Source organism: Rhinopithecus bieti, unplaced genomic scaffold (genome assembly GCF_001698545.2).
Source record: "Rhinopithecus bieti isolate Rb0 unplaced genomic scaffold, ASM169854v2 scaffold_32081, whole genome shotgun sequence".
Taxonomy (NCBI): Eukaryota; Metazoa; Chordata; class Mammalia; order Primates; family Cercopithecidae; genus Rhinopithecus; species Rhinopithecus bieti.
The window spans coordinates 4,336,477-4,358,346 of NW_016814436.1; the positions used below are offsets into that span (position 1 = coordinate 4,336,477).

Here is a 21,870-nt window from a genome sequence, read left to right on the forward strand (position 1 = left end):
GGTCCACTGAGTGTTCATTCTCAAAGTCCCATCAAACTGCAGGCCTGACCTCTTAGTCACCACCACTGGTGGCTCCAACATGGGGCAGTAAGCCCCGGCCGCTCGCCCGGGATTGGGACAGCCCCAGGACTACTCCTCTCTGGGTCCTCTCCTTCGCCGCCCCACCCCGGGCCGTCTCCACCCATTCCCAGCAACTAGCTGTGCTGAGGGTTTGGTTCCTTGAAGGCAAGAACTTCTCCTCTGTACCCCTCTCCTTCAGCAAAGCCCAGCACGCTGCCCTGCGCAGGTGATCCTCTCAACTCTTTAGGACTATGATTTCAATCACCAGCCACAAAGATACGATTCAATAATTTTCCTAAAAATGTATGATTAGTATTTAATATGCAGCCTTCGGCTGGGCGCAGTAGCTCACGCCTGTAACCCCAGCACTTTGGGAGGCCGAGGCGGGTGGATCACAAGGTCAGGAGATCGAGACCATCCTGGCTAACTCGGTGAAACCCCGTCTCTACTAAAAATACAAAAAAAATTAGCTGGGTGTGGTGGCCGGCGCCTGTAGTCCCAACTACTCGAGAGGCTGAGGCAGGAGAATGGCGTGAACCCGGGAGGCAGAGTTTGCAGTGAGCCGAGATCACGCCACTGCACTCCAGCCTGGGCAACAAAGCAAGACTCCGTCTCAAAAAAAAAAAAATATGCAGCCTGCATGAACAGGCTTTGTGTATTCCTTTCTTTCTAATCGTGTCAGAAATCTTCCCAGGCCATGCATTTCTAGCGAGAGGGTAGGGCTGGCCTTGGTATGTCACAGAATTGCTCCAAGCAGGGAGGGAAGGTCCCCGAGCCTTCCTCCTCGCACTAAGAGCCACACCCTCGCACTAAGAACAGGCTAGATCAGGAGAAACACAAATCCTCACAGCAAGCGAAGTCAGGCCCTCCTCTGGGGCTTCGTCCCACAAGGGGCCTAAAGCAGTTAGACAAGATGCTGAAGGTCACACTGCAGATGAAATATCAATGAATACATCATCTCAAAGCTTAGCAAAAATGCCCCCTAGAAAGTAAAGTCTTCGTGGCCTGGAGTGCGGCAGCCCCGCCAGCCTTTCTTACACTCCTGGGGAACAAGCCCCCAGGCGCCCTGCACCTGGCACACGGCTCTTCCTGCAGCCTTGGTCTGGGATCTGAGGGGATCCAGGGCTCTGAGATACAGGGGCCCCTGGAGATGATCAACTGAGACATCAACGGCTCTCTGACTCCTCCTCAGTTAAAATCTGGAGAAGTGCGGGGAGGAGGCACTGCTTCAGGGGGCCCACGCGCCATCACTGCAGCAGCTCTGACAGAAAGGTATGTTTCACGTTCAGCCCTGTTCTTTCTACCCACAGATCCCAGTCCCACCAAGACCAAGTCCAATGCCCATGCCAGGGCCCAGCTCTCAAATGTGAGTGGCACTGTGTCCCTGGCTTCCCTCCCGTGGCCACACCATCACAGGGCCAGGTGCGAGCAACCCTCCCCAGCTGGCCTCTACCACACCCTCACTCAACGGGTGTCCCCCTGGGCGCTCCCCCAGCACAAATCCTGACCAGTCGCTAAGGGAGGTACAGGGACTCGGGGGCCCAAAGTGTTCCTAGACTGCCAGGGACCCCACAGGCCCGTGACCTATAGATGCCCCCACAAGGGTAAAGCAGCACATCTCAGAGGGAAGCCTGCACGGTGGGGTGCAGGGACTGTCCAATCCATCCCCTGAGCCGTGACCTGTCAGAAACAGTCCGCTGTCCCACTCGGGGGCCCTCCTGGCAACCTGTAAGGTACTTGGACTTGGACACCCTCCTTGGGGGCAAGGCCTTGTGCACCCACACACACAGACATCCAAAGGCGGACCACACCTCACCTCCTGAGGCCCAGGGAGTATCCGCCAGTCCATCTGACGGACCCTGGCCCTGTCTCCCCATCACCAGGGCCCATGGCTGGGAACCTCCTTGGCCCAGGTCTTCTCACCTCCACCTCCGCCCAGGGCCGTCCCCACTAAGACCTGCTGCTTTCTTCACTCACCTCCGAAAATCAGAGGCTGGGGGTGCTGTGGGGGTGCAGGGCTGAGTGTGGGGAGGACATGGAGACAAGGCTGCAGCCACCAGAAGGAGCACCGACTCTGCGACCAAAACCAAGGCAGAGCAGCAGCTTCCTGGGGGAACAGCAGTAACTGGCCTGCTCACAGGCTGCTGTGGTTGGAGATCACAGCAGGTCCCCCACATGGTGGGCAGTTTCTGTTTTATTTAACATTCTGGTTCAAGGCCTGGCACACAGTGGGGCCTCAGTAAGGGACTGGAGAGCAAGAAATGAACACAATGGGAGAAGAGAGTCATCAGAACGCTAACCTGCTAACAACAGAGCCCGTTTTGCTGCCTGTTTTTACTATTAAAAAAGAACTCTTTAATCTCTCCCTAAGAAATGTCATTACCATTCCATTCAAACTCTGGAGCTGGCTAACGACTCTTGTCTACTTTGGAGCAAGTACAAGGAAATGTATTCAGATCGGTCACCCACTATCGATGACCACAGTGCCGCCTGACACCTCTGCACGACCGCTTCCGGGAGGGAGCTGGACGTCTGCGGAGTGGGGAGGCCCAGATTGACTTCTCAGAGAGAGGACGCATTAATGGGACTTCCAAACCACGGAGGAGCGCAGCCGGTCTGTGGCTCTGCGTCACGCTTTCCCGCAGAGTCCAAGGGGATGGTGACCACAGAGCCGTATGTGCAGCCGGGTACCATGCAGCCGCATGCGGTTCACAATCCTCATCACGTAACTTTTCAGAAAGAACAAAGATCTTACCTATCATAAATGTACAGATCAGGGCCAAAAACGTTATACAAACCACTTTTCTTGCTCCAAGCACAGCTCTGTATTTTGTCCACAAAGAGAGGAGAGACCGCCCCATGCGAAGGGCCATGGAGGTTGACAGGGGTCCCAAGCGCCCACCTGGAGACTCAGTCTTTCCTGGAGGTGCACAGACCAGACCTCAGGGCCTTCACACGCCTGTCCAAAGGTGCTGGAGCATGCCAGGCCTACAGGGGGAAGAAACCATCTCCTGCACAGCCTTCGAGCCCCAAATATGCTCTGATAAAACACAACGTGATTGATACATGGAGAAAGCAAGCTTAAAGTTGCTAAGGACTTTCCAGACACGTCTTTAAATACAGCTCTAAATCCCGAGGACACCAACTTTACTGCCACTCTGAAGGAGTAGATACACCCCTCTTCCAGCTCCTCCCTGCAAACATAGCAGCAGCGAGCCACATCCTGCTGAATATTCTCATTTCAAAATCCCTCCCCAGCTGACAGTGATCTATGCCTACTTCCTGTGGGCGGGCAGGCATGGAAAGCTTAGGACTTCAAACCTTAATGGGCTCATGAGAAAGTACGATGTACGGAGACCAGCTCCTCCTGCTTCAACAGGTTAACCCGATCATCAGTTTCACTGCCACCTGATCCACAGAATCCATGCTGTGGCACCTGGGACATTCAGAGAGCCCCAAAGGCTATTGCCTGGCACACAGGGCAGAGGACCCAGCAGGTGCGGTACTTGGAGCACACAGTCCACCCTCACCCAGGCTTGGCAAGGGCAAGTGAAGACCCGAGGCAGCCTTTCAAAGGAGCCAGGACAGCAGGTCCAAAGGATTCCTGGGGAAACGCAGGGCTGAGGACACCCAGATGGTGGAGGAAGTGAGTGACCAACCAGTAAATTGTTTACATCCAGCAAAAATCCCTAGCAACAGGGACCAGAGGGAGGCTCTGAGGATAGTGCAGCACCAGACAGAGGCACAGAGCAGAAGGGTGCAGGAAAGGGCAGGGCCTGAGACCGACACAGCGATTGGCCCCCTACTCGGCCCTGATGGAATGTGGGTGAGCTGAGTGCCAGGCAGCACAGCCTCAGAGATGCCCTTCCAACCCCAGTGCCCAGCTGCCTGGGCTGTTATGAGGACCGACGGTGAAAGGCGGAGCCGTACCCTGCTCAGACAGTCTCCTCCCCAGCACCTGCCCCAGATAAAATGCAACGTCTGAGCAAGGCACACAGAGCCTCCCACATGGCCCCACCTGAGTCTGGCAGCCTGGAACCTGCCCTAGCATCCAAATATTCGGGCGCAGCCACACCCAATTGTACCTCACATAGAGCACGCTGTGCCCACCTGACATTCAGAGCCTTGGAATGCTCTTCCTCCGTGCAACCCACCTCTCACTCATTTCCTGGACACCTCCTGTTTCCTATGGAGGGACCTTCTTTGCACCTTTCCACCCTCCTTCTGTTCAGCTGCAACTCAGTCCCCAGACCCTCACATGTCTCCCCAGGAAGCCTCCTCCAGCCCCGGGAAGATGAACACACCTCATCTGCCCCACGTCCTCAGCACACCTGGGCACCCGTATTGCATTCTTCCTGACTGCACCGGTTGGGCTGCGAAATTGTAGGTGGCAGGGGCTGCTGCCTTAGATAGGGCCCCCACTCGCTCAGTCCCCACAACGGTTTTTCCTGACCACACTTCGTCTCTCACCTGGAGCACTGCAGGTGTGCTGCGCCTCTCCAGCAAGCCCGGGGGCGGCCGCATCCTGGCGCTGACCTCGGGCCCCTCGCTCCGGCCCACCTGCTGCTCCCCATACCCTTTGCCTGCTCTGTCCTGGCCCAGGCACTCGAGGCAAGAAACATCCTCCTAGTAGAACCTACTAGAACTCATCATGCAGCACAGATCTCAATTCAGGACCCCCTGCCATGGCCACCCTGCCTGGGGGCCGGCTCTCGTGGCCTCCCACCATGTGGCCTCATCACCTGAAAGATGCCTGAGAGATGCTGCTGGTTTGCTGTCAGGATCCCTCTCTGGGAAAAGGGCCCTCGAGAGCAGGCCCAGCTTTCCCGCTGCTGTGCCGGAGTGATAAGAACAGGGCCCTACCCGGAGCAGATACTGATAACTACACATGGGCCGAGTGATTTGGGGCCCAAGGTGGCCAGGATCAAGCTCTGTCCTGAGAGATATCAGGGGCATCTGCGAAGTGCAGGCCCCACCTCTAGCTACCTTCTGACGTACCCTCCCCAGGGATGGCGAGGCTTGCACTGGCCATGCTGAAGAAAATAAAATGAAGACATTTCACCTAAGATACTGAACGAGGATCAGGTGCCATGACAATGCACCAGCGGCAGCAGAACAGGCTGCTTCTGGATCACAGTTCCCTCTAGGAGATGTGCCTCAAGGCCTGCAGGGGTCTGTGTGGCCCCTCTCAGCAGTGGACAGATGGGGGTCCCATCAGGCAGTTGGCATTCAACATGCTTGGAGGCTCTGGCCCTGACCTCTGCCCCATGCCCCTGGCTGCCACGACTGGTGTCCTGGAATGTGGGGCTGTATCTCAGAAATGGCACTGCCAGACTGCCAGACCCACAGGGCACAGGAGGAACACAATCAGATGGCTCCTCCTGCATGGAAATCAGAAGGCTGCGACGCTGAGTGCCAATGTCCCCGCATCATTTTCATTCTCATTCATTCACATTCTTTCTCTCTCTCTCTCTGGTACAGGCTGGCAAGGTACCAGTTCCACAGGCCAGGAGCCATGGCGCGCCCCCACTGCCACAGTGCACTGATGGGGGCTCTGGCCAGGACAGAGAGGTGGACTGGCAGTGGCAGCCCTGGCTCCTGGCCTCTGCTCCAGCCATGCATGGTCTGATAACTGAGAGACCAGAACCCCATTTGCATGGTGCCTCAGCAGGGCCCTGGAGCCCAAAGTACCTCACGCAGGGCAGAATATAAGCCACTGTGACACGGGATGAAAGGGAGGGACCCTGGGCAAGGTGCTCACGCTCCTAGACTCCCAGTTCCATCTTCTATAAAAACTGGAGAACAATGATAGACTGGCAATAAAGCCCAGAATGTGTACAGCACCACAGCTGACAAAACACCAGTGATAAGGGCTGTGGGGAAACAATCTTGCCTGACGCCTACTCTGTGCTTGGTGCAGGGCCAGGCACTTGCTATAGGTCAGGGCGGGCAAGCAAACCACAGCTCGCTGGTGCCTTGGTAGGCAAGTCTCATGGAGACATGGCCACGCTCGCTGTCCACGTCTGTGGCTGCTTCTGTGCTACAACAGCAGAGAAGTTGTGAAAAAGTCCATATGGCCCGCAAGCCTGAAAATATTTACTATCTAGCCCTTTACAGGAAATGTCTGCCAAGCCTCACTGGAAAAACCTTCCTCAGTCCTAGCAGCAGCCCCTCGAGGCGAGGATCGGGAACTCAGCTTGCCCAAGGATGCACAGGTAAGCACTGAACTAGGACAGAAACGCCCTCCGTCCGAGCCCAGGACGCCGCACAGAATGTGGACCCACCAGGGCTTCGTGAAATACTCAAATAAACCTTTCCCTGAATGGAACCAGATCTGTTTGGTGAACAGTAGGCAATTTGGAGCCTCCATGTATAGAAGTGTCCTGGCCACAGATTCTCACACTCCAGTCCCTCCGCAGCACCTGCCCTTGGGCGTGAAGTGGGAGGACGTGCCCTCAGCAGGAGTCCACCGAGTGCGGTCTGAGGCGGCTCTGACCCTCAGGAAAGGAGGCAAATGGCAGAGGAATGACCAGATCCAAAGCTCAGGGAGACAAGCACCATCTTTCATCCCCTGCAATTTACAGCCAGCCCTGTGTGAGGAGCGCAGGCACTGATGATTAAAGATACACTTTGGGATATGGGTGGTCGAAGTGCAATGATTAAAATTCAAGTGGCCTTTTGGATGTCACTAGAAAGGAATTTAATAAATGCCTTAAGCCAAATGAAGTCATCTTGCAATACTTACCTGGCAAAAATAAATGTTCCCTTTTCTTAGGGGAAAAAAAGCATCAAATCATTAGGGGATAGGAAACGTAAAGTGTGGAGATGTTTGCCCGTTTACCAGGGAGTCCCCTCCCCACCTGCACAAGATGTGTGTGAGGAGCTACTCTAGAGCAGCATAAGTACCTGCTTCAGGTGTACACAGGGCCCTGAAGGCAAAGAGCATCTCAAACGAGAGGGGGCCTTCACCAAACTGGAAATGAGAATTCCCAGGCCCAGGAGACTGGCTGCGCTGTTGCTCACTCACCGATCCACAGAGGCCAGGGAGACTGTACCCAGAGCCCTGCATGCTCCCCAAGAGGAAGAAGTCACTGGAATTTAGAGAAGAGAACCTGGCTTTGCATGTCCTGTCAGAACCTGTTGTTCTTTTTCATTCCATGGCCTACCCCGGCTGCTCCTCTGCTGCTGAGTCACACCCCGCACGGGGTAACCTCGCACGGGGGCCCCCATCAAGTCAGCCGCCGCCCTGCATCCTCACCTCCCCAGCAGCCTCACGCACCCAGGTAAAGGAGGAGACCACCCCTCATATCGTCTTATGCCCAATTTCTGCCTCCAAAGAAAGAAGAAGTAAAAACTAAAAGGCAGAAACGAAATCCGCAGGCAGACAGCCCGGCGCTGCACCCTGGGCCTGGTAGTTAAAGATCGACCCCTGACCTAACTGGTTCTGTTATCTACAGATTACAGACATCGTATAGGAATGCACTGTGAAAATCCCTGTCCTGTTTGGTTCCGATCTAATTACTGGTGCATGCGGCCCCCAGTCACGTACCCCCTGCTTGCTCAATCAGTCACGACCCCCTCACACGCACCCCCTTAGAGCTGTGAGCCCTTAAAAGGACAGGAATTGCTCACTCGGGGAGCTCGGCTCTTGAGACAGGAGTCTTGCCGATGCCCCTGGCCGAATAAACCCTTCCTGCTTTAACTCGGTGTCTGAGGAGTTTTGTCTGCGGCTCGTCCTGCTACACAGGGATCGCCCACTGCGGGATCGCCCTCCCCAGGTTCCACCCACCCCCATCTGAGCTTCCCTCTCCCCGTTAGAGCCATACTTCTCAGACTTACCAATGCCCTCTGACCCCACCTGCTTGATGCCCCCCTCATCCTGGCTGAATTCAGCTCCACGCACCCCCACGCACCTGCTCTCAGCCATCGATGACCACTGCTGACATAGCGTTTGGATCTGTGTCCCCAGCAAATCTCATGTTGAATTGTAATCCCCAATGCTGGAGGCGGTGATGAGGTGGTCAGACTCTCCTGAGTGGTTTAACACCACCCTCCTCAGCGCCGTTCCCATGCCAGTGAGTGAGCTCTCCTGAGATCGGGTTGTTTAAAAGTCCGTGGCACCTCCCTCACGCCTTGCTCCTGCTCCAGCCATGGAAGACACACCTGCTTCCTCTTCACCTTCTGCCATGATTGCAAGTTTCCTGAGGCCTCCTCAGAAGCTGAGCAGATGCCAGCACCATGCCTCCTCCACAGCCTCTCTGGAACCATGTGCCAATTTAACCTCTTCCTTACTCTTCCTTACAAATGACCCAGCCTCAGGTGTTTTTTGTTTGGTTTGTTTGGTGGGTTGTTTTTTTTTTTGAGACGGGAGTCTCGCTCTGTCGCCCAGGCTGGAGTGCAGTGGCCAGATCTCAGCTCACTGCAAGCTCCGCCTCCCGGGTTTACGCCATTCTCTCGCCTCAGCCTCCCGAGTAGCTGGGACTACAGGCGCCCGCCATCTCGCCCGGCTAATTTTTTTTTTTTTTTTTTTTTTTAGTAGAGACGGGGTTTCACCGTGTTAGCCAGGATGGTCTCGATCTCCTGACCTCGTGATCCGCCCGTCTCGGCCTCCCAAAGTGCTGGGATTACAGGCTTGAGCCACCGCGCCCAGCCGATTTGTGGTTTTTTTTTGAGTCGGAGTCTCGCTCTGTCACCCAGGGTAGAGTGCAGTGGTGCCATCTCAGCTCACTGCAAGCTCCGCCTCCCGGGTTCACGCCGTTCTCCTGCCTCAGCCTCCCAAGTAGCTGGGACTACAAGCGCCCATCACCATGCCCGGCTAATTTTTTTTCTATCTTTTAGTAGAGATGGGTTTCACCATGTTAGCCAGGATGGTCTCGATCTCCTGACCTCATGATCCACACGCCTCGGCCTCCCAAAGCGCTAGGATTACAGCGTGAGCCACCGGGCCCGGCCAGGTGTTTCTTTACAGCAGCGCAAGAGCAGACTAATACAACCACACGCTGAGGCCCCTGCAACTCTCCTTGCTGATGGGAGGTGGGAGCTGCCATCTCTGCACAAATGACTCACGGCTCCACCTTCCCAGAACCACATTCCCCGGTAGGGCCACAGCTGCCCAGGGGAGCCTACTCAACTGAGTTGCTGAAGGCAACAGAGATGCAGAGATCTGCTGAGTAGGGTCTGGTTCTAGAGGGTGGGGTGTGTCTTTTCTGCTGTCCAAAAATGGGGGCAAAAGGGAAAGTGGCATCCGTGTTTTACAGAGGACCCCAAAACTGGCTCTCACGGGCTGGGGTTCTTCCAGGAGCTGGGACTGCCTCGCCCACCCATGGCTTCCCCACGGCCACTGCACACATCCACGAGGGAGCACGCGGCCCCTGGGGGAGCAGGGCCACTCTCTTCCATCTGGGCTCTCTCTGCATCATCGGCTCTTCTTCCATGCCTTTTGTCACCCTCAGGACAATAACCCCATTTGTTTTTATAAACTATCTATTTCAGGGCCTGGGACAGTATAGGTGCTTATAAACAACCTTTTATTGACACATGTCCCAAGAGGATTTTAAGCTACCTTGTCAGGGGTTAAAGAGTAACTGAAACCTGTAATGGCTCAGCTAATAAACACCGCACTTTAGGGGAGAGTCATCACCCGATTGCTTTCCTAAGATTACTATGTATTTTCATTGCCAAAAGATGCAATACAATTTCATGGTTACTTGGCCCTGTAAAATAGAAATACCCCCAATTTTTAAGATATGAAGAGGTTTATAATCAGGGTACTGTCAGTTCAAGAATGAGTCCCTGGTACAAATGAGTCAATTCACGACAAAATTTAATCTCAAGAAAATTAACTCAATAAAGATGCCACAATTGTGCTTAAAGTTTTAATACCTATTAGGAGTTTTAGGGAGGTGGTGCAGAACCGTGGGCAAGGCGATCCATTTTCTGGCTCCTCAAAAATGTGATTGACTTAATAACTAATTTATTCATAATGGGGACAGTATTACAAGGAACTCTGTGTTTAATGAGGGAGGTCTGGGTCTCAAACAACCTAACCAATCGCAAAAATGGAGAGCATTTGCAATTTACAGGATATTAAGTTTTGTTTCCTGTAATATGACAGAGAGCTGATCAATAGCACTAGACTGACAGCTACTTTAACCCAACAGCCCAAGGTAAGGCTTTATGTCCCAGCAAATGCTGCTGGCCAGAAATTCTGTCGCTGCCCAACACTTCGAAGAGCAAAACACAAGTCGCAGACACAAATGACAGTCTGCTGACTGGTGGTAATTTCCGTAGTGAGATCATTAGACCAGACAAGCGGCACAAAGGAAAAGCAAAGTCAAAAGACAGGACTTCAGAGTCACGAAACACTCACACCCACCACGGGGCACCCTGACCAGCAACCGGTGTCAGGAACAAAGCTTTGGGGCATCGTTCTAGAGGACTCATACGAAAACAGGCTCAGAATAAGAGACTGGACAGCATGGAGGCCCAGCAGGCACCCCGTTCTGTGGGAAGAATGCATCTAGCCTGAGGCCCTGTAGGGAGGAGCTGGTCAGAAAGACCCCCAGGCCCTTCCTAGCAGCTCTGGGACCCCCAGCCACGGGCAAGGCACCAATGTTGGGACCCAAAGCAGTGCCTGGGACCGAAGCAGCCCCAGAAAAAGCCTCCCGCCTAGAGCTCCCCTTTCCGGAAACGCCCAGCATCAACCTCCAAGGGTGGCTGCCCCCTGCAAAGCCCGATCACACAGCCCTTCGTGGGCTGTGCTCACTGCAGTAGAAAGCCTAGCTCTTGAGGTGCCGGGATGAAAACCAGCCATACGCGTCTTTCTTTAGCACTCTGTAGAGATTTGATTCCCAATCCCACATAATGGTGCCTGCTATTTGTAACCGAGGATGGAAGGCTGGCGCAGAAACCCCCCACAGCACCGCCTCTGCTTCAGCAAACATCTCAAACAAAATGAAAAGGTGCTAGAATAAGCGATGGGACACTCAAGGGAAGAGAAGTGGCTTGTTCCAGAAAACTCAATCTCCTGAAGAACTGAATTTCATCAGAACTGGTGAAGAGTAGAAAATTTCATAGCACACTGAATCTGTGATTTTTTAAAAAATCTTTATTATATGTAACTCAAAATATAGACAAGGTGTGAGTCCCGAGCGTGAGTTTTTTGGCAGATGCAGCTCAAACTCACAGCAGAGTCGCCAGCATCCGTGGCATCCTCCTAGCACACTGCTCAGAATGTAACTTCCCAGCGCGCTCAAGGCTGCTGTCAACCATGCAGGCAGAATGAAACTCAGCCACAAAGAGAACTACCTGAAGTTCTTTTCCCTGTTTTACATCTCCTCAGATAAAAAGCATGCCAGGAATATACTTTTTATTTTTATTTATTTATTTTTTCAGATGGAGTCTCACTCTGCCACCCAGGCTGGAGTGTGGTGGTGCAATCTCGGCTCCCTGCAACCTCCGCCTCCCAGGTTCAAGCAATTCTCACGCCTCAGCCTCTGAGTAGCTAAGAATACAGGCGTGTGCCACCATGCCCAGCTAATTTTTTATGTTTTTAGTAGAGACAGGGTTTCGCCATGTTGCCCATGATTGGTCTTGAACCCCTGAGCTCAGGCAATCCACCAACCTCAGCCTCCCAAAGTGCTAAGATTACAGGCGTGAGCCACCGTGCCCGGCCAGGAGTATACTTTTTAAAGACCACATTTCAATGGAGAGAGCGTTCTGAGGGCAAAATCGAATGCAGCACACAGGCCCAGGGCAGAAGGTGAGAGAAAGCGGCCCGGCTCCTGGCACCCCCGTGGCGGAGGGCGTGAAGGAGAGCTCACCTGGTAGGTGTCCCACAGGCGGATGGTGCAGCGCAGGGGCACCTCCCTCATCAGCAGGTTGTTCATCCAGCGGAAGGCAAACTGCAGGTATCTCACCTCGTGCTGGTCCAGGTGCCGGTGCACTTGCTCTGCACAAAACAAACACAGGCCCCAAGGCTGTCAGGGGAGCCCTCTGGAGGCACTGGCAGCCAGGTCACTTGTGCCCCCAAGGCCCTGCGCCCGCCCCAAAACCCCACTCCAACAGGGAATCCCAAGCAACAACCCCTAAGGAGCAAAGAACTAATTCTATTAACGGGAGACTACGGCTCTCTCTTCCTACAGGAAAGCGAAAGCTGATGGTGCTGCTGATGTGATGATTGTAATCATGGCCACGTCCGGGCGCGTCACGCCCTAACACCGGGAAGATGGGGGAGGGGGCTTGGGTTGACACCCACACCGTGAGGCTCCACAGACAGATGCTCTTTCCCCACCCCACACAAGCTCCACAGACCCAGGCTGGTGTCCCGGGGGGGCTTAGAGAGAGAGAGGAGATGAGCTTGCCAGCTCCTCAAGAGGGGCCCAATCTTGTCCAGGGAAATGCTCCACCTAGACCTGGACCCAACTGTTGAGTGCGCAAGTGGGACATGAGGCCTACAGGCCAGGTGGGGAGCACCCCTCGATTCCAGGATGGGGACACCCCTGAAGACAGCTGGGCCTCTGGAAAGAGGCAGGCTTTACCAAGCATTGCGCCCAGAAGCACACGCCCGCACCAGAAACATGAGCTCCCCTCTCGTCAAGCTGCAGTGGGCGGCAGATTTGCAGCCTGAGCTCAGACCCTGTGCTCCCTGCCTCATCCCCTGCTGAGTCCTGGAGGTGTCACTCCTGGAGGCAAAATCCCGGCAATCATGGTGTCTATGCTCCTCTTTCCAACATTCTGTCCATGAAGTCCTACTCTAAAGGGCCTAGAAGAATGGTTGCTGCTTTATAAAAACAAATAATCATTACTAATTATTGCCCAACTGAGCCAGACAGTGGATCCTTGGTTTTTAAAATGTGGGTGCACCCGAGGGCAGCCGAGAGCCTTCTTTCTGCAGCTCACTTCCTTACCCTACTTCCAAGTTACACCTTCCTTCTCTCCACGCTTACCTGACCCTGGTTTGTCCTGAGAAGAGACCTGGAAACACTTCACAGGGATCACCATTCCCTCAAAGAAAGTTCTAGAAATGGCATATAAACAAATGCCAGAGAAAAGCTACTGTTCTGTTTACTGGTTTGTTTTACTCAAGTCCCTGGTAACTTGCAATATTTCAGCAACAAGCGAGAAACAGAAGGAAGAGGAACAGGAGGGTCCATCCTGCAATGCCCTCCACCTGACGGACCAGGAGCTCTGCCAGGACATGCGAGTGCCAGCCTGAACTTCAGGGCCACAGGACCGGGAGCTGCCCTCACCTAAGGAGAGGGGCTGGTTTCCAAGCAGGTGCCACTAGACTGGCCCTGGAAAAGCACGGGCAGCTCTGGTCCCATGATGGGACCCTGCTGTGATGGCAGCTGGTCCCTTTGCTGTCTCTGTCCTCACTGTCGCCCTCCTTCCCTAAACCACTGCTGTCCTCAGCTGACCACAGCAAACATGCTGGGGCAGGGCTCCTGTAGGGCTGGGTGTCGGGACGCCTGCAGGACGAGGCTTTGGTTCACACCGTGGGGTAGACACAGCAACACATACTCCATTCCAACACGACAGTGAATAATTAATTATTTTGCTTGGTTAAAAGAGACTTGCGATTATAGTTATTTTCAGATATTTAAAAAATATTTTTTGGAAGTAGGATTTATTTTATATAGGCCTAGAATCTAGGGGATGAGGAGGATATAGGACATCATATTTGGATGTCATTATGGAAATTATTTTCCTGTGGAAAGATAAGAGAATGTGGCCAAGCACAAAAGCTGTAATCCCAGCTCTTTGGGAGGCTGAGGTGGGAAGACTGCTTGAAGCCAGGAGTTTGAGATCCACCTGGGCAACAAAGTGAGACCCTGTTTCTACAAAAACATGAAAAAATGTGGTGGTGTGTAGTCCCAGCTACTCAGAAGGCTGAGGCAGGAGGATTGCTCGAGTCTAGGAGTTCGAGGCTGCAGTGAGCTGAGATTACGCCACTGCACTCCATCCTGGACGAGAGACGGAGACCCTGTGTTTTTCCCCCATAAAAGAAAAGAAAAGAGAACAGACTGTCATGTGAGCTATTGGGCTTCCCTTTCATTCCAACATGACATGAATAATTAATTGTGGAAACTGCACAACTTGGCGGAGCAGAACAGCAAAGGCTCCCTTCTGAGCCCCAGGGACCAGCCTGGGGGTAAGTCACCAGGGAGACTGGACTGCCTTGCCCACGGCCCAAGGGAATGCCCTCCAGGAGGCTGCCTGGACCCAGAGGCACCCACGCACACACCCACCACTGTGCGCTGCCTCTGCAGTAACAAACTTGAGCACCCAGGGCTCCAGACCTGCAGAAAGCAGGTACAAGCAGGCCAGGCAGGACCAGGAGGCAGGCGGGGGTGGGGGTCCCTGGCCGCAGAGCAGCCCACAGGGCGGCTCCTCCAGATGGCATCTGCTCAGATACTCAGTTGCTACAGCGGGGGGGTTGGTCTGCTTTTTGCTTTATGAAGAGGTCTGGCGCACACCACACACACTTAGCCATAGACGCCCACACTTCTTCATTAGCAAGCCCACCTGTCTCCCCTGCCCCCATGAGAACTTCAGAGGTGGAACATTTGGGTGGATGAGTGGCTGGGAACGCAGGTGCCTGATGACTCAGGGAGTCTGACGCATCAGTGCCACAGTTGGCTGCAAGCAAAGAGGGTCACCCGCAAGCAGCAAGGACAGTTTACGCTGAGCGACTGAAAATGTTATTTGTGTATTGAAACCAAAACCAACGCATAATATGCCATAAAGTCAATTATCATCATGAGTTGTTAGGATAAAATCGCGATTTCAATGAAATTTCATCTCTGTACTGGGCCCGTTCGAGCTCCATCGTCCAAAGTCCCCAGCACGTAGGCCAGGGATTGCCTCCCGTGCCGTGGAGCACTTCTGAAAGGTGTTGGGCTAGAAACGTTTGAGGAGCCAGGCCCGGAGTAGCCGAGGGACACGCATGGGCCTGCTTTGGGGGCGAGGAGGGCCTGACACCAGGGTGCAGTGGACTTGGCAGTGACCCAGGGATTCCCAAACAGGGCTGGACATCATCGTGTCTTCATCTTCCTCCTCCCCCTCCTCGTCATCCTCATCACCACAGGAGCTCTTAAAATACAGATTCTCATCTCGACTCTCTCAATCAGACTCTTCCAGGTGGGATGTCAGAGACTCTGGAGAAGATGCTGACGTGCCAGTGACACCTCTGCACTGGGAATGCCTCAGAGGGCAGGTCACACGAGGACGTGGCACCATGCAGGCTCCCAGAGACAGGAAGGTCAGGTCCCAGTGGCTCAGGCAGGACACCCGCTCCAGGAGCTCCACACCGAGGGAGGGGAGGGCTGCAGTGCAGGTCCAGAGGCGGCGCCAGCACGTTGCTCACTTAACAGCTTCCTTCTAATCCGCTGGTGCTTTATTAAAGACATTTATTTTTTTAAATAAAACTAATTTCACTACCAAGAAATGGTTCCCACAATCTCATAAGTAAAGGACAGCAGGACGAGGGGAGGGAACAAAGCAGTGCTGCCCGGGGACCCCTGAGGCTGCAGCCCCGGCAGAATTTAACCTCACGGCTCCGTCGGGGATGGAGAGACCAAAGGGGGTGCCAGGAGGTGTCTCAGGATCCCCACAAATGGCCCACAGACGAAGAGACACTGGCCCCCAGAATGAAGTTAAGAGTGCCTCAGAAAGGCACTAGACCCCCACTCCCTCCTTGGCCTTCACCGCTGCCCTCCCCTGCAACGCCGTGCCTCCTGCAGTGGCACCAGGTAACCAACAACACCCACGCCACCATGCAGGCTTCCCCATGTCCCGGGCTCACCCTCATGGCAGCCTTCCACCAGGGCACCTGTCTCTGCCCAGTGCGAGGCTACCTGGACATCAAAACTCCTAGATGCTTCCAGAAACACCCCACGCTGTGAGTCTTCCCTTCTTCTTGGTTCTATACACACCTCTATGGAAGCATTTATCACGAAAGGGGCATAAGCGCTCAGGGCATCTGCCCACTCTGGGGTGTGAGCTGGTCAGGTGTGGGTCCAGGTCTGTGTCGCCTTTGTTTCCCTGGCCCCCAGTACACACAACTGAGTGTCTGTGAGTGTCTGTCAGGTGACTGTGATGAACGAATGAGTACAGAGAGCAGACTGGTAACTGGAAGACGGACACATTCCCAGCCTGGCCGTCCTCCTCTTTTACTTCTATTTCTCAACACGGCAACAGCGAGGAGTTTTCCAGCCACACCCTAGAATATGACGTTTTTTCAAAGAACTTACAGAATCATTTCTAACCTGAAGTTAATCTGCAGCTACAAAACTAAACCAATAGAAAGTTCTACGAAGCCCTGAGGGGGCTCCACCAGCCAGGCCCGACCTCTGCCCGTAACCCTCGGAAGGCGGAAGTCCGCCCGGGCTGCTACCATCCTCTGCTGCCCCATTGACACGTGGAATTCCAGTCTGATGAACACGTAAAACCAGCTGTTTAGAAAATGACTCCATTTACTCAACAAGGCTCTTTTGCACATTTTTTTACTAAACAAAGGTCATTCTTCAATGAGCTTCCATGAAGCTGACCACTTCGGGAAGAGCAGCCAGGACAACAGCGACAGCTCCAGAGGAAAATCACTGCCCAAAACACAGCGCCTGAGGAAGGAGGGGACACACAGGGTGGCCTGGCAGGGCCGTGTGAAAGGAACGCTCCAGGGCAGTAACTGGCCTGGCAGGTGGCACCTGGTTTCGCTGGCCACTCGCAGTCCACAGTTCCGTGTGGACATCTGGGCTGCAGCAAGTGGGTGCCGCCTTGCACCGGCGTGAATGAAGTTCTGCCATAGAGATGAGCTGAAGTCAGCAGCCTGGGGCCTCCTGGGACACACGGCCACACTGCGCATCCCTGTCTGGCCACTGTTCTGAAGGTTCTCCAATGCTGCCAGGGCAGGGCCCCAATGTACCAAGGCAGCAGTGGGACAGTCACAGGCTAATCACCAGGACACAAGTGCTGAGCCCACATTTTACACAGGAGGCTTCAGGTAACTTCAGACAGCGCTCTACAGAGCCTGGGCGTTCTTCCCTTCGGGTGTGTGTTCGCATCCACTCCGTCTCTCCTCTCACTCCAGGCACGAATACAGTGAGAACCAAGCCCAGTGTATGATGAGGGCTCTCAACCAAGCACTCCCCGGGCCAGGCCCTGGACCCAGCCTCGGGGACCTGGTGTGGGTGGGACTTGCCAGAGGGTTTTATCCTCTAGATTGTGACTTCCTCGAGGGCAGGGACTTTGTCTGGGCTCACAGACCAGCACTAAGGCAGGCCATGGCCCATCACGTGTGATGTGTGCATGGCACACGTTTGTTAACCGGGCAGCCTGGCACCCAGGGCGGCCTCTGCCATGGATGAGGACGAGGTGACTGCTGGGGATGGTACGCACCACAGAGTCACACGCAGAAGAGGAGCCGCGGCTCACCGGCTGGTCTGCGATCTGCCTAGAGCAGCAGTAGCCCACCTGCGACGGGGCTCGGCATGTCCCCACCTGGGAAAACAGACAACTCTACCATAGGCCTGGGAGGCAGGCGATACCTTTCCAACACAAACTGGCAAGAAACAGACTTGAAAGTTTAAACACATATCAATATTTCTGGAACGCCTGTCACTGTGGTAACTAAACGGAGTACAAATTAACCCACTTGCAGGGACTGTGGGGTGGAAAGCACAGAGACCACCAAGACCTCAGCCCCTCCCTGAGGGAGGCTGACTTGAGGAGAAGGAGCCCATTCCAGCCAGAGCACAACGGCCGGCTGACCCGCACAGAACTCCCGCTACACAGCTCCTGAAGGGGGCCACGCGTCTCACACCCTGACCCTGGGGACCCTGGCCCCGCACCTGTGAGGTGAGGCAGGTGAGAGGACCTGTCCAAAGGTGCACGCAAGGAGGTGGCTGAGCCAAAATGGGCCTGAGGATTGCCCCGCTCTGTCCCCTCAAAATGACCCCGCCGGAGCAAAGCATGGACCCACCCTTGCGTCTCTGGGCACCTGCGCCCTGGGCACAGTCACCCACCCTCCTCAGGGCAAAGCCCCGGACATCTGCAAGAACATCCAGTCACGAGGAATTAACCAGAAAACCGGACAGTGTTAACCTCCCAAGAGCACAGGCAAGGCCATTCCAGGACGAGAGGCTCCTCCTTCATTGGTTCCTTAAGGAAAGATTTACCAGGGGCCTCCAATTCCCAGGGCTGCCTCTGAAGGAAAAGCTACAGGAAGACAAGACCTGTTTCTGCCGCCGGGGACTCCGCAGCCTGCAGCAAAGGGAAAGGCAATCCAGCCTTCAGGCTCCGAGCTGTGCGCTGCATCCAAATCACAAGCTCGCTGAGTCCTGAGCGCCTTCGGCCTGACACAGGACCTCGAACTCCTGAAAGGAGCGAAAAGGCGAAATCCACACCCACCCGGAGGCGACAGCAGGTACAGCACAAGGCCATGGGGGCCACAGCGAGGGACTCCGTGGCGAGTGCTACGCTGGGTCACCCAACACAGCCTGGCTAAGCCGGCTTGATTCTGAAGCCCACGGGACATCCAACCTGAAGGCACCAGGCAGTGTCCTTCTTCACACGGAAGTGGTCACCTGCCACGATTCCGTGGCTTCTCTTGACAGCGGGTCATGAAGGGGGTGGGCGCAGCCAGCCAGGGCCTCACACCCTGGACGTGCATCCCCAGCAGGCGAGCCTCCTCCCGTCTGGGCACGGTGAAGGATGGGCTGCTAAACTCCAGGCATTACTTCCAATTTATGCACATCAAAGCTGCAAATGCACATGCCGAAAGGATTCATTTTTCTTATTTTATAAGTAATTGCAAGCAGATGCTCTTTCACTGATAAAGGTAATTTGGTTGGCAATAATTCTGAATTTGAAATTTCCATTTCACTGGAAATAAGAGTATACCTACAATGAATGAGCAGGCAGGGGTAATTATTGTCATATGTCAGACTGAAAAGGTTTTTCCATAAAGCCCTTATGTGGCAGGGCAAGGCAATGTTATTGTTGTAAAGTCACCAGGAAGAGATGTGTCATATTGGCAAGCTGGAGAAACAACCACAATATTTGTTGAACACTTTTCTCAGCACTTTAAACAGCAGATCCACAGACCGAAAATTCTGCTGAAACATCTTGTCTTCTTGATTAAAAATAAAAATAAATTATGCAAACACATTGTGTCCCAGGATTTATGCTAAAAAGGAAAAAACACGTATCCCATTGACTTGGCATGAAAAACATACTGTTTATGCAGGACCAGACATTACGCAGATTTATGGCCCGAGGAACAGCACAATTGCTCACACTTAGACACCTGACAAAGAAAATCTTTCAACCCCCTGCGCAAAGCCGAAAACAGACACAAATACATCACGCTTTGGCTGGGACAGCCATGAATAGGCTTTGATTTTTGGGGAAGATTTCAATTCTCTAATCGGTTAAAAAGATAAAAAAGAACAAAAGCAAGAGCCACTGACAGTGAGCAGGGCCCCTCCGCACCAAGAGGCCCCTCGCTCTGAGTCCACCTCCTTTCTCATTTGCATTTGGTTGACGTCGCGGACAGCTGGAAAAGCCAGGTCCCCAACAAGCAGGGTCCAGTCATGCTCACCAGCCAGAACACCAAGAGCCGCTCACTGCCAAGGGAGGGCAGAAGGAGGGAAAGGTTCAGACCAAGGATGAGCAGCAGCCCCAGCCCAGCCAACTCTGTGGGGGAAGCAGTCTGGGGCTGACAGCTCAAGACAGAGCACTGTGGCCGCTCACCAAGGCCTCCGATGGGACAGCGGGCCTGAGCTGGAAGGGAACAGGGGAGAGAGATGGGACTCAAGGCAGAGCAGCAGGATCATGGACCCACAACTCCACCTTCCCGGCACGGGACACTCACTGGCAAATCCCTACAGGCAAACAGGCAGGGCTCCTGCCATCCCTGCCCCAGGAGCGGCAGCCAGGAGCCCTGGCCAAGATCCAGGCTGCCGGCAGGTCTCCTCTGGGCAGCAGCCGAGTCTGGGCTGGACACCAGTGAGCACATTAAGGCCTCAGGTTGTAGAGTCAGGTGAGCCTGGGTGAGGGGAAGGGAGGAAAGAGGAGGGAGCTTGGGCACCAAGCTTGGCACCGTTCAGTCATCTGGCCAATGCAATGAACTGCAATGAACCAAGCTCTGAGGGGCTTTCTTGTTGGCGAACATATGGCTATGGCAGGAGAGTTAGCCCCCTGGCCCTATGGGGAGGGGTATGGGAGCTCTGCATCCCCTGGCCCCATGGGGAGGGGTATGGGAGTGCTGTGTCCCCGGGACTCTTGCAGATTTTGTCCCATGCTTCTCCACATTTGGCTGGTCCTCCCAACCTGTACATAAAACTGGAATCATAATAACTGGCTTTCTTGAGTCCCATGACCCATTCTAATGAATCATCAAACCTGAGCATGTCATGGACACCACTGAATTTACAGCCAGTTGGGCAGACGTGCAGGTGGCCTGGGGACCACTGAGGTGCGGCTGGCATCTGAAGCGAGGGTGGTCTTGTTGAGGACTGAGCCCTTGGCTTGTAGGTCTGACACCAACTCTGGGACGTTAGCGTCAGGATCGTGCGGTGGTGTCCCACATGGGGGGCAAACAGAATGCTCCCACCATCACCAAATGGCCCTGAGGGCTGAGATCCAACCAGACTGCAAGGCAGAGGCCAAACTGCAAACACATTCCCTCAAGATAACTTCTCCACCATTCAATTTAATGTCAAGGTCGTGCCACACAACTGTCTTCTCACAAGCTCAACACAAGGACGGGGCTGAAGACAGGTCAGACCCAAGACACAGCTAAGCATACACAGGCAGGTGAGACCGAAGTGGCCGCCAGTACAACCCCAGAAAGAGGTCACACCAGGTTCACTCCTGGGCCGTGAGGGACAGGGACCGAGGGACAGGAACGCGACCACTCATTCTCAGAACCTCAGCAAACATGAGCGCAGAATGAAATAAAGCCTCCTGGCAGGCTGTAAAGAAATGATGTTTATCTGACACCACAACACGCAATCTTTTCATCTCTAGAGAGGTATTGAGGTCTATTTTTTTGACAGTAACATAATCTAAAATACAACTTCTTCTAGAGCTACATGGAATTGAAGCAACGAGGTATTAAATCATTTTCACTTCACAGATGTGCTCGTGAGCTCAGCAAACCCCTCCAAAACAGGGTCATTTTCATAGGAGGAGGCAACAAAAAGTCTGATTTACTTCCTCTAAAAATGCAGGTGACAGAGCCACGTCCCAGGGTGCCTGAAGCTCCAGGGGCCCTGACTACACTCCACGGACAGGCAACCCGCAGTTCGACAGCTGCCCAGGGAAGAGGAGTGGGCTGGACAAGACAGGGAGAGTCCAGAAGGCGGGCCTGGCCCTAGGCTCTGTCACAACCCGCACTTCTGGAAGGCTCGCCCAGTCTTTAGCTTGTCTTTTCATTATATTAACAGAGCAGCAGCATCTGAAGAGCAGATTCTAATTTTGATAAAATCTGATTTATTTGTCTAAGCTGTCTTTAATGTCTGAGGGTTTGGCCATTATTCCCAGAAATCTTGTGTGCCTAGCCTGAGGTCACACAAAGACGCTCTGTGTTTCCTTGCGGAAGTTTTACAACTTCAGGTTTTAAACATAGGTCTCTGAGTTACTTCACTTAGAAGACTAGTCTCCCACCCCCACCAGGCTAAGCCATGGGATTCAAAGGCATAACGATGACACAAAGGACATTGGGGACTCAGGGGAAAAGGGTGGGAAGCTGGTGAGGGATAAATGACCATGAATTGGGTTCAGTATATACTGCTCGGGAGATGGTTG

The 21,870-nt window shown here is 53.9% G+C and overlaps 1 protein-coding gene across 7 annotated transcripts in view; it reads right to left on the bottom strand.

The window, feature by feature from the left end:
* Nucleotides 1-21,870, bottom strand: part of TBC1D22A (TBC1 domain family member 22A) — a 417,209-nt gene that overhangs the window by 124,707 nt on the left and 270,632 nt on the right. For 4 of the 7 annotated variants that reach the window (XM_017850750.1, XM_017850749.1, XM_017850752.1 and 1 more), the window contains exons 11-12: nucleotides 18,294-18,434; nucleotides 11,883-12,010 (exon numbers count right to left, since the gene is read on the bottom strand). In XM_017850750.1, the coding sequence (XP_017706239.1) occupies nucleotides 11,883-12,010; nucleotides 18,294-18,434 (269 nt within the window). Of the gene's footprint in view, nucleotides 1-11,882; nucleotides 12,011-18,293; nucleotides 18,435-21,870 lie in introns of those variants that run through there. The other 3 variants (XM_017850753.1, XM_017850751.1, XR_001881226.1) reach the window with 2 other exon arrangements.